Genomic DNA, 12709 nt, shown 5'->3' with positions numbered 1-12709 from the left:
ACCCTCCTCCTCCCAGATCCAGTGTTTCTTTGTTTTTTTCCATTCGGTAAACATCTGCTGGCCTCCCTTAGGCGCCTGGCCAGGGAGATAAGAGACTGGAGGAGAAGGCCTGTGACTCGGGGAATCCCAAGGGGATGGGTGGATGGGAGGCTTCCTCCTCTGTCAGGCCCAGGGCCTTAGTAACGCCGCTTCTCATCCCTGCGTACCGCTCCACCCCACATCCCCCCTTGCTGCATTCTGCCTTGTCCCATCTCTGGGGATGATAAGCCTGCAGGTCCTTTGGTGGAACCAAGAAGGGAACAAATAGGGATCCCACAAACAGACGTCAGTTTTGGAACCTCCCAGAATTCTCGCAAGGTGGCCTGGTGGTCCCCGGCCCCATGTCTGGGGCTCATGCTGACACCAGCACCTGGAGAAGGCCCCGCTCCTTGGCTGTGCTGAGCATTAGGCCCCTTTATGCCGCGAAGCAGGCAGTTTGCGTCAAGTCCAGCCACCTGGGCCTCTGCCCTGCCCAGGAATGATCCCCTCCCTGGCATATGCTCGGGTGGCCTTGAAGGATGGGAGGATGGGGCGGGGAGCATGGGCTGGGGAGGCAAGTCTGTTGCAGAGGGGATGGGGCACAAGGTGTAACCCCTGAGAACACTGCCCTGTTTTCGGTCCCAGGCAGAGGTCCTGCTTCCTTCCTGGGCCTCAGTTTCCCCGTTCTAATCGATTCCTGCTGTGATCTTAGCTTCCGGAAGGGAGGTGACTGGGGTGAAGGTGGATGGATGAGGAGAAGGGGGGAGAGCGGAGGGGCTGAAGGCGCCCTGGATCCGTTGACTAGCTGCCTTCCTGTTTCTGCACCGGGTCTGGAAACCTGAAGTTCTGGTTCAGGGAGGAGATGGTTATGGGCTGTGACCTATGTCCGGTGGAGCTGGTCTGGCAGGCTGGAAGGGGCCGAGAGGTGAGAGGTGACCACAGGAGCAGGAGGCTGTGCCCCACAGAGACGTACGTTGACCAGAGGAGTGGTCACCCCAGCCCTGGGGGTGGCCTGGCCCCGGGCTCCCAGCAGGTGCCTGGCCAGCCCTGTCCTGCAGGCCACTCTGCTGTCGCTTCCTCCCAGGGCTCCTGCCCGCAGCAGAACCTGCCAAGTCCTGTTCCTGACACCGGAGGTGGGCAGAGCCAGACCTGGGCCCTGCCCTGGAGCTTTCAGGCTGGTGGGGGAGACCCAAAGGTGAACTTCAGGGAGGGCAGCGTTGGGAGGGAGCACAGCTGGCTGGGGCCCCCGGGAAGGATGGCGTCAGAGGTGGCATCGGTCTTGAGGCTGTGGCTGGATCCCATCTTAGGGGGGAATTAGGAGTCTCCATTCCCCTCTGGAGCCTCCCTGCCCATCAGCCCTCTCCATGCCTGCTCTGCTGGCATCACCACCTCCAGGCAGCCTCCTCTGATCTCTCCCTGGGTTCCTGCTGTCACAGCTGTGCTCACATGGAGGGTTACACTCAGGCTTCTCCTCCTCAAGGGCTCTGCCTGTGGGCTGGGAATTTTCTGACTGGCTCTGCGCTCTGTGCTTAGCCAATGGCCCAGGAAAGGTGGAAGGACAAACACTGGTCTTGAGAAGCCGGGCCCTATGGTAACAAAGGTGAAGGTCTGTGCTGCCCCTGACCCCTTGGTCTCATTGCCATATAGCAAGTCCCCCAAGCTGGGCTAAGGACAGGTGCAGGGGATGGAGAAGGGATGGTAGCTCTGTCACTCATAAGTCCTGGCCCAGCTGGAGGCTCTGGAGCTGTCTGAATTGGAATCTCAGTTCACCTCTTCCTCTGTGGCCCTGTGCAAATGACTTAACCTCTCTGTGCCTTGGTTTCCTCATCTATAAAATGGGGATGCTAACCGTACGTGTCTCACAGGGTTGTTCTGCACAGCTGGGCACACAGCAGGTGCCCAGTCATTGCAAGCAGTTTCTGATTGTTCCATTCAGGGTGTCCCAAGGTGGCCGCTGGACTCCAGGGCCAACCCCAGGTGCCGCCAACCTCAAGTCATTTCTCTACCTTGAGCTGGCAAACCCGCGCCTCTCCTGGCAGTGGGAACACACCCAGACCACCTCCTCCTCTCCGCTCCCTCCCAGGCTGGCAGATTTGCCCCAGGTCTCTGCCCTGTCACAGGGAGTCAGGGCAGTGCCGAGCCTGGCTGAGCCCTGAGCTCAGTCTCTCCCAGGGGCCAGAGAAGTGTCTGGGGCAGGCTGGGGTGGCTGGACCTGCCCACAGGCTGCCCTGGCAGTGCCGCTTAGTGGGGAGGAGAGCTCTATTCTGCGGGCTAGGCTCTGTCTCATCCATCCACTTGCCTCATGACCCTAGGCGTCACTGCCCCATCCTGGGCCTCGGCATCCTCCTCTGTGTAACGGGTGGTCCTGTCTCTGTGCCCACAAGGGGGAGGGGTGCCTCGGAAGTCACTTCCTCTGATGCCAGGCAGTAGCTGTCTCTTTTCCCATGGTGGGGATGTGGCTGGGGTCCTCCAGGTACGAAGCCCCCCTCCACCCTTGTCCTGCCTGCCCTTCCGGGCCCCAGGGAGGCAGATGCTAAGTCATGGCTCCCTCTGGCTCAGAGTTCTGAGCTGGGCCTGGGAGATAAGATAAGGAGGGCAGCTGGGTGGGAGGCAAAGCCACTGCTTCCTGAGAGCTCACTGGGTTACCAGCCTCACTGGGTTTCCATGACCTGGGGCAGTGTTACTCAGACCTGTGGCATCCCGCAGCCTGTACTCTGGGGGAGCCCCTTGCAGCTTGGCCCTGGGTCACCCTGAAATCCCATCTGGAGTGCTCATGCCCTCAGGGGAGTTACAGCCCTCAATCTGGCCCTCCCAAACTCTGGTTTTCCCAGGCAGAGGTGGCAGCAGGAGTCCTGAACACCTTAGTGAGACCTGATGGCCCTTTGCCCCGTTTTCCCCTGCCAAGTGCTCTGCCTGCATGTTCTGTGGAGTCCTTACACAGCCCTGCAAGCATAATAATCTACTTCCTTTGCACAGGGGAGGAAATGGAGGCTCAGAGAGGTTAAGCCACTGGCCCAAAGTTGCACAGCCGGTAAATGGGGAGCAGGAATTTTTTTTTTAATTAATTTATTTATTTTTGGATGCGTTGGGTCTTTGTTGCTACGTGTGGGCTTTCTTTCGTTGAGGTGAGCGGGCCTATTGCGGTGGCCTCTCTTGTTGTGGAGCACGGACTCCAGGCGGGCGGGCTTCAGTACTTGTGGCTCGCGGGCTCTAGAGTGCAGGCTCAGTAGTTGCAACACACGGGCCCAGTTGCTCCGTGGCACGTGGGATCCTCCCGGACCAGGGCCTTGAACCCATGTGCCCTGCATTGGCAGGCGGATTCCCAACCACTGCGCCACCAGGGAAGCCAGGGAGCGGGGATTTGAACTCTGTCTTCCTGACTCTGCTGCCCTCTGCTGGCTGCCTCCGGTAGCACCTCAGTAGCTCTGTTGTGATTGAACTGGTTCAGGAGCACCAGCTGAAGTGGAGGCAGGCCTGTGCTGTGTGGCTGGGGTATGTTGTTCAACCTCTCTGGGCCTCAGTTTCTTCATCTGTGAAATGAGCACAATGCCCACCTCTCAGGACCATGGTGAGGATAGATCACGGTGCCAGCAGGAAGGAAAGCATGTCTCAGTGTTTACCTCCCCCACCCCGTGTTGTCACCCCCCTTGGAGAGCAGTCACTCGCTCTCAGCTCTGTAGAGTGAAGATGCTGATGGGTGAGGAGGAGGGGACTGGGGTGGGCACTCGGGGAGCTCTGGGGGTGTCTGCTCGGCTCTGCTCGGCATTTGCTTGCTGTGTGTCCTTGAAAATCACTGCCTCTCTCTGAACCTTCATTCCTCATCCATAAAATGGAATAAAAATGCCACACTGCTCGGGTGGGGTGAGGGTCAGATGAGACAGCCCGAGGATGTGCCCACATGGGTTCTGGGATGGTTGTCTCCTTGCTTCTCCCCGGTCCTTTGCACTCGTCATGTGCAATTTTGTTGTGTTTCTGCCCTGCACCTCACCCCACTATGTGACTGTGGGCCCCTGAGAGCTGGCTGGGATGGGCCTCTCAGGGCTTCTGGTGCTGGAGGATGATGGACACTGAGCCCTTGCTGGTCAGGGAAGACCACAGAGGGCAGGAGGACGGTGGTGGCCCGGGTCCAGCCCCTCGAAGTCCTTCCACAGTATTTGCTCATCATCCAAACTTTGGCAGAAGAGCAGAGTTCTTCAGGCAGTGGAGGGGAGAAGGGCTTTCTGGGCAGCCCTGGGGGAAGCTGGATTTGGAGAAACTGACCCAGGGCCCCAGTTGGCAAGGGGAGGCGGGCGAATCTCCACGCAGTGAGGTCTCCTCTCGGCTTCTCCGCAGGACATCTGTGAGGACCCCCGCCTCTTTGTGGATGGCATCAGCTCCCACGACCTGCACCAGGGCCAGGTGGGCAACTGCTGGTTTGTGGCGGCCTGCTCGTCCCTCGCTTCCCGCGAGTCACTGTGGCAAAAGGTAAGGCCTGGGTCAGGCAGGGGTGCTGGGGAGACTTAACTCAGCCTGGCGACCTCCCCATCAGATGGGGGAGGTGCAGCCTGAGCGAGCAGGTGAGACGTTATGACAGCCTGTGTGGGGATGGGGCGGGGTGATGCCAGGGCTCCCCAGTACTGACTGAGCATCAGAATCGCCTTCCCTGCCCCTGCCAGCTCAGGGACACGTGCTGGGAATCTGCACAGCTCCCAGTTCTGATGCATCCGCTCTTGACTGTTGGGGGCCTACTGTGCAGAATATGCACCTATGAAATGTGGAGGCTGCCTAAACCATGCGCAGTGTGGAGACACCACTAACTGCGGCTCAGGAGACCCCTGCCAGTATCTGCTGTGCGACTTGGCCAGACCTTGTCCTTCTCTGGGCCTCACTCTTCTCACTCTGAACAGCTGGAGTGATCCAGACAATCCTGTTTCATGATTCATGGTTCCAAGCAGCTGATATTCTGGACCAGAACCACAGGGTTTTAGGTTGGAAAGAATGGGCTCTGGTCCTGACACTTCGCCCTCTTGTGGCAGCATTCGGCGGTGCAGCCCTTAAGTCCAACACTCAGAGCTCCCTCCTTGGGGAAGCAGGGAGGCTGGAGTTGTGGTTTCTAAAGAGTAACTGATGGGGACTGCATCCTGGGTTCTCACGCCAGCAAATACAAGTCATTGCCTCTTTCTCATCCCTGCCCTTTCTGCTCTTTCTGCAGGGACTAGCGGCAGGGCTTAAGAGCACTGGGCATCCCAGTCTCATAGGCTCAGGTGTGAGTCCCAGCCTCGCCGTTTCATAGCTTTGTAATTAGCTTCAGGTTACTCATCCAGAAAGTTGGGATATCAGAGTAGCTCCCTCTCGGGGAGCTGTGAGGATGGAACAAGGTACTGTGCTTAAAGGGCCTTGTGCAGTGCAGCGCTGCAGTGACCAGTGTTGTGATCGTTAAGATTCATGGAACATAATGGGTGTTCCTGGGCAAGCAGGGCTCAAGGGGCAGATGAGTTTGCTCTCGTCCTCTGAGGCATCCCTCAGCCATCAGAGGGAGCTGTGCCCTTCGCCAAGGCTGGGACTGTGGTAGGTGTCCTGTCGTCATGTCTTCTGAACAGGGGTGTGACCTCTCAAAGCCACCCCCAAGTGGGCATCCCTGCGGCCTGGCCCCAGTGGTCCTGTGGGATACGGGAAGCTCTGTGCTGTAGGGCCCTCGGCAGAGGCCACTGCTGAGATCCGTAGACGTGGGTGGTCATGGGGCGTCCAAGCTGGGAGGGCCTTGGAGAGCCTCATGGCCCACAGAAGCTCGGGGTCTGGCGCTGTTCTTTGGGTGTACAGCTGTCCTCACCCTCCTGCCTCCAGGCTCCAACCCCCTTCTCTGAGCCCAGAACAAGGTGCCCCGGTCACGGCTCCGTCTGGGGCTGGAGGTGGCACATGGGAACCCTGTGGGGCTGGCCCTACACCTCCCACCCTGCCCTGTAATTGCCTGTTTATCTGTGATCGCCCCTCTCGAGCTCACAAAGCTGGTCTATATCTTCCTGCTGAGCCCAGCAGGAGCCCGGCACAGAGAGGGCTCAAGAAAGTTTTGAGAACAGAGTTCCTCCCCAGCGACTGGCCAGCAGCCCCAGGCCTCCTGGGGCCTGCAGTGGGGCCGGGGCCTGGCCCTCTGTGTCCCCTCCTGGGGAACAGGCTGTCTAGTCATTTGTAGAGATGAGCCTCAGCTTACTGTGTGCCCTGTCCTGGGCCCGACCCCTGGGACAGCTCTCCACCTAGTAAGTGGAAGAAGGGGCCCCGGACCCGCAGCCAAGAGGCTTGTCGTTGATGCTGTGTGACCATGGGCAGGCCTGTGTTTGTCTCTGGGCCCAAGGTTCCTCCTGCTGGGTGTTAGGGCACCCAGCCTGGCTTGTCTGGAGGCTTCAGGGGCAGATCTCCAGGAGCTTAGGTCCCTGGGAGGTTGGGCGAGGCAGGCTGCTCTGGGCTAATTGCACTCTGCCTTCTGGTGCTGCTGTGGTGACAGACCCTGGGTCCCGGCGGGAGGCACGAGGCCCCGGGGAGCTCATTACTGTGCCTTACGTCCCCTCCTGTCCCTGCTGACTGGGCCCTGTTTGTTGTCACCCCTCACTTGCTGGGCCTGTTGCCCTGCGGGGCCTCCCCTGCCCCACCCTGTTTTCTCCATGGAACGGGGGGTGCTCAGCCTGAGCTGCACCCCTGCTCCCTCCACCCACCTCACACTCTGGGGATGCTGAGCCTCAGATGCAGGCACGTCATGCCCCCGACACACACGCCCCCTTCTCCAGGAAGCCACCCCTTTACCTCTAGTACTTGACACGGCCTGGGGCCGACAGGCACGGGGTTTGAAGCCAGCCGGTCCTGGGTTTAATTCTGGCTGGGTTTCTCGCTAGTCGTGTGACCTTGGTCAGGTCACGTTTCTTCTCTTGGCCTCTGTGTAAACCTGACTTTTCCAGTCCCCATGGTGGTGGGAGGATTAAAGGAGCCCACGGGGTAGGGGTGCGGGGCAAGCCCATGGCATTTAGCAGCAATCTAAATCCCTCTCCACCCCTCCTCTGGCCTCCCACCTGTTCCTCTCTTCTGCCGGACACTTCTAGGACGCAGGCCTCCCCGTCCTATGGGATTCCTGATGGGGGCATCATGGTCTCCCTAATTGACTGTGCACTCCCTGAGGGCAGGGCAGTGGACTTTAGGTGACCAGGTTTTGTGGACCAGAAGTCAGGATGTAATAGTGGGGTGGAACATTTGCCGTTAGCCTGGTCTGGCCCAAGCCAGGTGAGTTCACCTCCCCTAGAGCCTGGCGTGGCCCCAGGCACGAGGGCAGGCCTGAGCCCTGCTCTGAGTCACGGGGTACCCGGGCCCAGGAGGAGACAGCCATGCCCCTGGTGGGGGGAGAGCAGAAACCCAGTGGGGTGCCCGAGTATCTGAGAGCGAGTTTTGGGGGGTGGGCATCCTGGGCCGGGGCCTAGGGGAGGCACCTGGTGGCAGGCCCTGGCAGTCTTTTAGTTCCACTTAAAAACATTTCCCATCCCACTTCTGCCCGTGTTATATGAGCAATCCCCGCCCTTTAGCATATAGCAGTTCATTCACCACACGATAATTGAGCACCAGCTATGCCCCAGCACCATTCTAGGTACTGGGGCCAGGTGATTTTAAAAAGTACCTGGAAACAGCCAGTGTTGAGGGTTTTCTACATTTCCTTCTAGTCTTTTTTCCATTTGGGGTTAAACAGGGGCTTGTTCATTTGTTATGATCACATTTTTTCAGTCATGGATGCAAGTCTGGACCTTGCTTTTCTCTTCTCTGTTCACTCCTACGTCCAGCCTTTGGTGGGGCCTCCCAAGGCATCTGGTGGCCGAGCAGAGGTTTGTGGGAAGCAGTGGGCCAGCCCCACCCGCAACCTCCTGCCTGCCCTTCCTTCCTCCCTGGCCGTCCTTGGTCCCCAAGGCTCCCTCCCTCCTACCCTGCCTGTCTGTGAGGCCCCAGCCCTGGTAACAACTTCCACCTTCAGCCTCCTCCTGCCGGTAGGTAACCCCCTGCCCAGGCCGAGACCAGGCCCTCCCCCAGGGTCCTGCGGCCTCTGAATCCTCATTGGTAGAAGCTGGACACCTCCCACCATGTCCTGCAGGCCCGGAGAGGTGGCGGCATTCTCTCCCTTCAGGGATGCCTCCAGACCACACCCTCCCCTTATAGACCCCTGCAGGCTCATGCCATTTGTCCCCCACTCCCCACCCCCGGCCCCCACCAGCTGCCCACCTTACTGCCATCCCCTGCCAACCAGCTACCCTGGCACCCAGGCACCAAGGGCTCAACACCTCCAATTTCCCAGCCTTTCCCACCCCAAGTACTGCCACGTCCCAGGGGTTACTGTGCCTGTGTGGCTGACACCCTGCCCTCGTCACCCTGGTCCAGTGCTTGGTTCTGCTGTTCCATCACCCTCACCGTCCAGCCATCTCCCTCCTTCCTGTGCCCGACGCACAGTTGTCTCTAAACCACCTTTTGACTTCGGTCAGTGCCCGTGTACTCTCTCCCCACGTGCCCATCTTCCTCTTGTTCTTGTCCTTAGGCCCCATGATCCATCACATCAGCTCTTCTCTTGTCAGTGTCATTCGTTCATTCAGGATTTCTGAGGGCCTCCTGTGTGGCAGCCCTGTTCTAGGTGGTGACTAGAGTGATGAACCAGACAGCCACAGCCCCTGCCCTCTCGGTGGGGAGACATCACAGACAAAAACTAAGCAAATGTACAAATAAAAAGCAAAATTTAGTGCTGCGAAGGAAATAGCTCCTCCTTATGAAGGAGAGAGAAGCTCCCCGAACAGTCACTCCTCAGACACGTTGTTTCCCTCTCCTCTGCTGCTCCAGCTGCAAAGTAAAAGGTTCTGTGAGGGACGAGCAGTTTAACATTTGCTCTATGGTTTTCTCAAATACCATCGGCGAATTGCTGCCAGCAGCCCCCAGAACTGACCCAAGGGCTTGAGGTGTTGTCTTAACGGGATCGGGTGCGTGGTCCCCTTTGGTGACCCTCTTGCTGTTAGTGTAGCCCAAGACCCCACTGACTTACTTACTTAGCTTCCATCTAGCAATTGACTGGGCTTGTGGTCCACTAGACCCTTCAGATTGTTTTCAGTTATTACACTTTGGCCTGTGCTTCTGTCCTCTTTTCTGTGTGTGGCAGTGTCATGGCAGCTTCTCCTCTCCCTCACCCCCACCCCCAGTTACACTCACATTTCTTCCATTTGCCCACGTATAATAGCTGAGCTCCTGGTTCCCCCTCAGGCACTGGGGATACAGACGTTTGTCAGATTCTTCCATGGCCTCAAGTCTCCTGGGGGAAACTGAGGCTCGATACAGGGGTAATAAGTCGTGGGATTTTAGTAGAAGAGCTTCCTGGGCATGAGGTTGCCATGTGGTGCAGGGTTGAGGTGGGGCCAGCAGGCAAGAATCATCCAGGTCAGTGATTCTCAAAACACAGCTCTTGGACCATCAGCATCTCCTGGGAGGTTGTTAGAAATGCAAGTTCTCAGGCCTCATCCGAGACCGATTAAATCAGAAACTCTGGGGTGGGGCCCAGCAAACTGAGTTTTAAGTCTTGCAGCTGGTTTTAATGCTCCCTGAAGTTTGAGAACATGGGTCTAGGTGAGAGATGATGGTGGCTGGGCCGGGGTCCTGGCAGTGGGGCTGAGGAGGCGTGTTTCCAGGGTTAATCCACAGGCCTTGCCGATCGGGCCTGGAGGGGTGCAGGTGAGGCCGAGTCAAGGAGAGTGCCAAGGTTTGGCTTAGGTGACTTCAAATCTCAAATCGGTGGGCCCCTCTGGGCCTTATTTCCCACACTCCTGCCAGGGGGTCTTCAGCCTCTCCTGATGTGTCTCCAGTGAGCGCTTGCCCCCCGCCTCCTGCCCTCTTACTGCCTGTAAGCAGTGCTCCCTCTTCACAGCAAGCCGGCTCTCAGCCCATCCGTGGTAGCCAGCGTGGTTGCCACAGCAGCTGGTCCCTGAGGAGCATGCCACCCTCCTGCCTGCCTGCAGTGCCTGCATCACCGCTTCTGCGAGGAGTAGAGAGGGAGGCGTGCGGGCGCGCCCGTCCTCCTGCACACCCCATTTTGAGGACGGGGTGGGGCTGGGAAGAGCCAGTGGCAAAGAGGGGCGGGACGAGGAGGGGGGCGAAAGGGGAGGCGGGGCCCCTCTTGGGTGGCCTCTCGCCTTGGCCGTGAGGCCCCAGTCCACTCGGCTCCTGGACGGTGGAGGCGGCAGCAGCAAGGGGGCCATGGCGGAGGACGAGCCGAAGCCGACCCAGCTCGACATGCCCCTGGTCCTGGACGAGGACCTGACCAAGCAGATGCGGCTGCGCGTGGAGAGTCTGAAGCGGCGCGGGAGGAAGCGCCAGGATGGCGAGAAGCTGCTGCAGCCGGCTGAGTCCGTGTACCGCGTCGACTTCATCCAGCAGCAGAGGCTGCAGTTCGAGCGCTGGGACGTCGTGCTGGACAAGCCGGGCAAGGTCACCATCACGGGCACCTCCCAGATCTGGACGCCCGACCTCACCAACCTCATGACGCGGCAGCTGCTGGACCCCGCTGCCATCTTCTGGCGCAAGGAGGACTCGGAAGCCATGGATTGGAATGAGGCCGACGCCCTGGAGTTTGGGGAGCGCCTGTCCGAGCTGGCCAAGATCCGCAAGGTCATGTACTTCCTCATCACCTTCAGCGAGGGCGTCGAGCCTGCCAACCTCAAGGCCTCTGTGGTCTTTAGCCGGCTCTGATGGCAGCTACCCACTGCTACCCTCTCCTTTCGCCCAGCTGCCTGACCCCTGCCCATACCCCTTTCCCCCGTGTGTGTGTTTGGGGACATTCTTCTAGCTGCTGGCCTGTACTTGGCTTGGCCAGGACCCCTGAGCCTGCGTCCTTCCTTCTCTCCTTTCCCTGGTGCTGGCGCTCCTGCTTACGGGAGGAAGATGCAAGGGCTCCGTAGTCTAGAAGCTGACCTGGCTGCAGCTGCTTCTGCCGTGGACCACGGAGACCTGGTCGGGGCTAGTGTGGGAAGATGGAGAGGCCACGGGAGATTGCCTTCTCTCTGCTCCATTGTTGGGAGAGAGACTGAGAGACCAAGACAGAGACAGACACAGACCGAGAGAGACAACTCTAAAGAACCACCCATTGGGCTTCCTCCAGAGATGACAAAGCAGCCTCCTCGGAGAGTCTGGCACACAGGCATTTGCTGCCCTCCTGGCCGCGACGCCCCTTCCCAGTGTCCGTGTCTGGAGGTGAACACTCAGCCTGCTGATCCAGGCACCTTGTGTGGGCCCACGACACCTCAGGGCTCTTAAGACATTGGGCAGGGTTGCTGTGAGGGCTGATTTGGGCAGTGGGGAGCGGCTGGCACGCCGGAGGCTGTGCAGGCCAGCTCTTGCTCTTCTGGGAATGACTTCAGGAGGGGAGAAGTGAAGGGGGAAATCTAAAAAACTTTGCATAGAGATGTATCTGTCTATACATATACATATACATATGTATTGAGAGAGAGCATGCTATATTCATATGGTTGTATCCTATACCTGCCCTGTGAATAAGTCTGAATTGCCTAGCTGGTTCCCTGGTGGCCCTTAGCAGGGGCTTGATCAGGATGACCTTGGGGAGGGGAGGCTCCTGAGCCGGGAGACTTTGAGGTTCATGCAGTGAAGTGGGGAAGAGTGTAGTAAACAGGTTTCCGTCTGCCTGGGGGAAGCTGGATAGAGGGGGTCCAGAGCCCTGGAGCTGGAGACAGTAACATCTCTGGGGCCTGAGGTGTCCCCTCCTGGGATGTCAGGCTTTTCCTGGCTAACTGGTCGGAGAAGGCAGGTGTGGCATCCTGGTGTGGCATCTTTGGTGGGGTTGAGGGGTAGGAATCGGGGGCAGCCTTGGAGGGGAGATGTGATGGATGATGGTCAGAAGTGGGCTGGAGGTGGCAGCGTGGTGTGACGGCGGGACACTGGCCTCAGAGGTCACAGCGCACAACCCACTCGCCAAACAAAGAGGGAAACTGAGGCACAATTGCCAGCAGATTCAGTTCCAACCCCCAAGCCCCCTTCACACTGCACAGGCCCAGTGAGCCCCTCTGAGGCCTGGCATCAGCTAAGGGCACCTCAGGAAGTGCCCCCAACACCGTGTCTCCAGGTCAGCCCTGTTTTTTGTTAGGGACGTGCCCATGACATTTCCCTCGTGAAGCAGAGCCGTCGGGGGGCTGCAGGGCCCTGGGAAGAGAGGCACTGAGAGATGGAGGGTCAGAGCCAACCCTAGTGGCCAGGGCTGCCGGGAGGGCAGGCCCCCACTTTGGAGGCAGGCAAGCAGAAGCAGTTGGAGTCTATTCTTCAGTGGGAGATTTGGCTGTGATGTGAGCGATGGTCCTTTCTAATTTGAAGCTCGGGTGTCTATTCCGGGACGTGCTTGGATTCCTGCCTGCTTCTCTGCCGACTCCGGGGGAGCCTGGAGGCTAGACCCCTGTGGATGGCCCTGTCCTTCTGCCTCTCTGCTTGACCCCTCCCTGCAGCTCTGGGGACCCTCCTGGTGCAGACTGCTTCTATCCCCACCTCACTCCAGCACGTCTGCTCTGTGCAGGCGTGTGAGTGCCTCTGCCGTGCTCACTGCGTGTCCCCAGTAAAGCCTGTGTGTCCCCGCCTCGTGGTATGCCTTCTCTTCCCAGGAGCCACCCCTCCCTGGGCCCCCTCCACACCCCTGCCCCCTCCTCCTGCCGCT

At 59.0% G+C, this 12709-nt stretch overlaps 2 protein-coding genes across 3 annotated transcripts in view; both read left to right on the top strand.

Annotated features, from left to right (window-relative positions):
* Window positions 1-12709, top strand: part of CAPN5 (calpain 5) — a 57294-nt gene that overhangs the window by 22568 nt on the left and 22017 nt on the right. For both annotated transcript variants that reach the window (XM_036862164.1, XM_036862163.1), the window contains exon 3: window positions 4351-4482. In XM_036862164.1, the coding sequence (XP_036718059.1) occupies window positions 4351-4482 (132 nt within the window). The remainder of the gene's footprint in view (window positions 1-4350; window positions 4483-12709) is intronic.
* On the top strand, window positions 10252-10743 carry LOC118900024 (olfactory marker protein). Its single transcript, XM_036862165.1, has one exon. The coding sequence runs from the start codon at window positions 10252-10254 to the stop codon at window positions 10741-10743; it is 492 nt and encodes a 163-aa protein (XP_036718060.1).

Source organism: Balaenoptera musculus, chromosome 8, assembly GCF_009873245.2.
Source record: "Balaenoptera musculus isolate JJ_BM4_2016_0621 chromosome 8, mBalMus1.pri.v3, whole genome shotgun sequence".
Lineage (NCBI taxonomy): Eukaryota > Metazoa > Chordata > Mammalia > Artiodactyla > Balaenopteridae > Balaenoptera > Balaenoptera musculus.
Note: the sequence above shows the minus strand (reverse complement) of the source record. Positions and strands in the feature narration are given on the sequence as shown.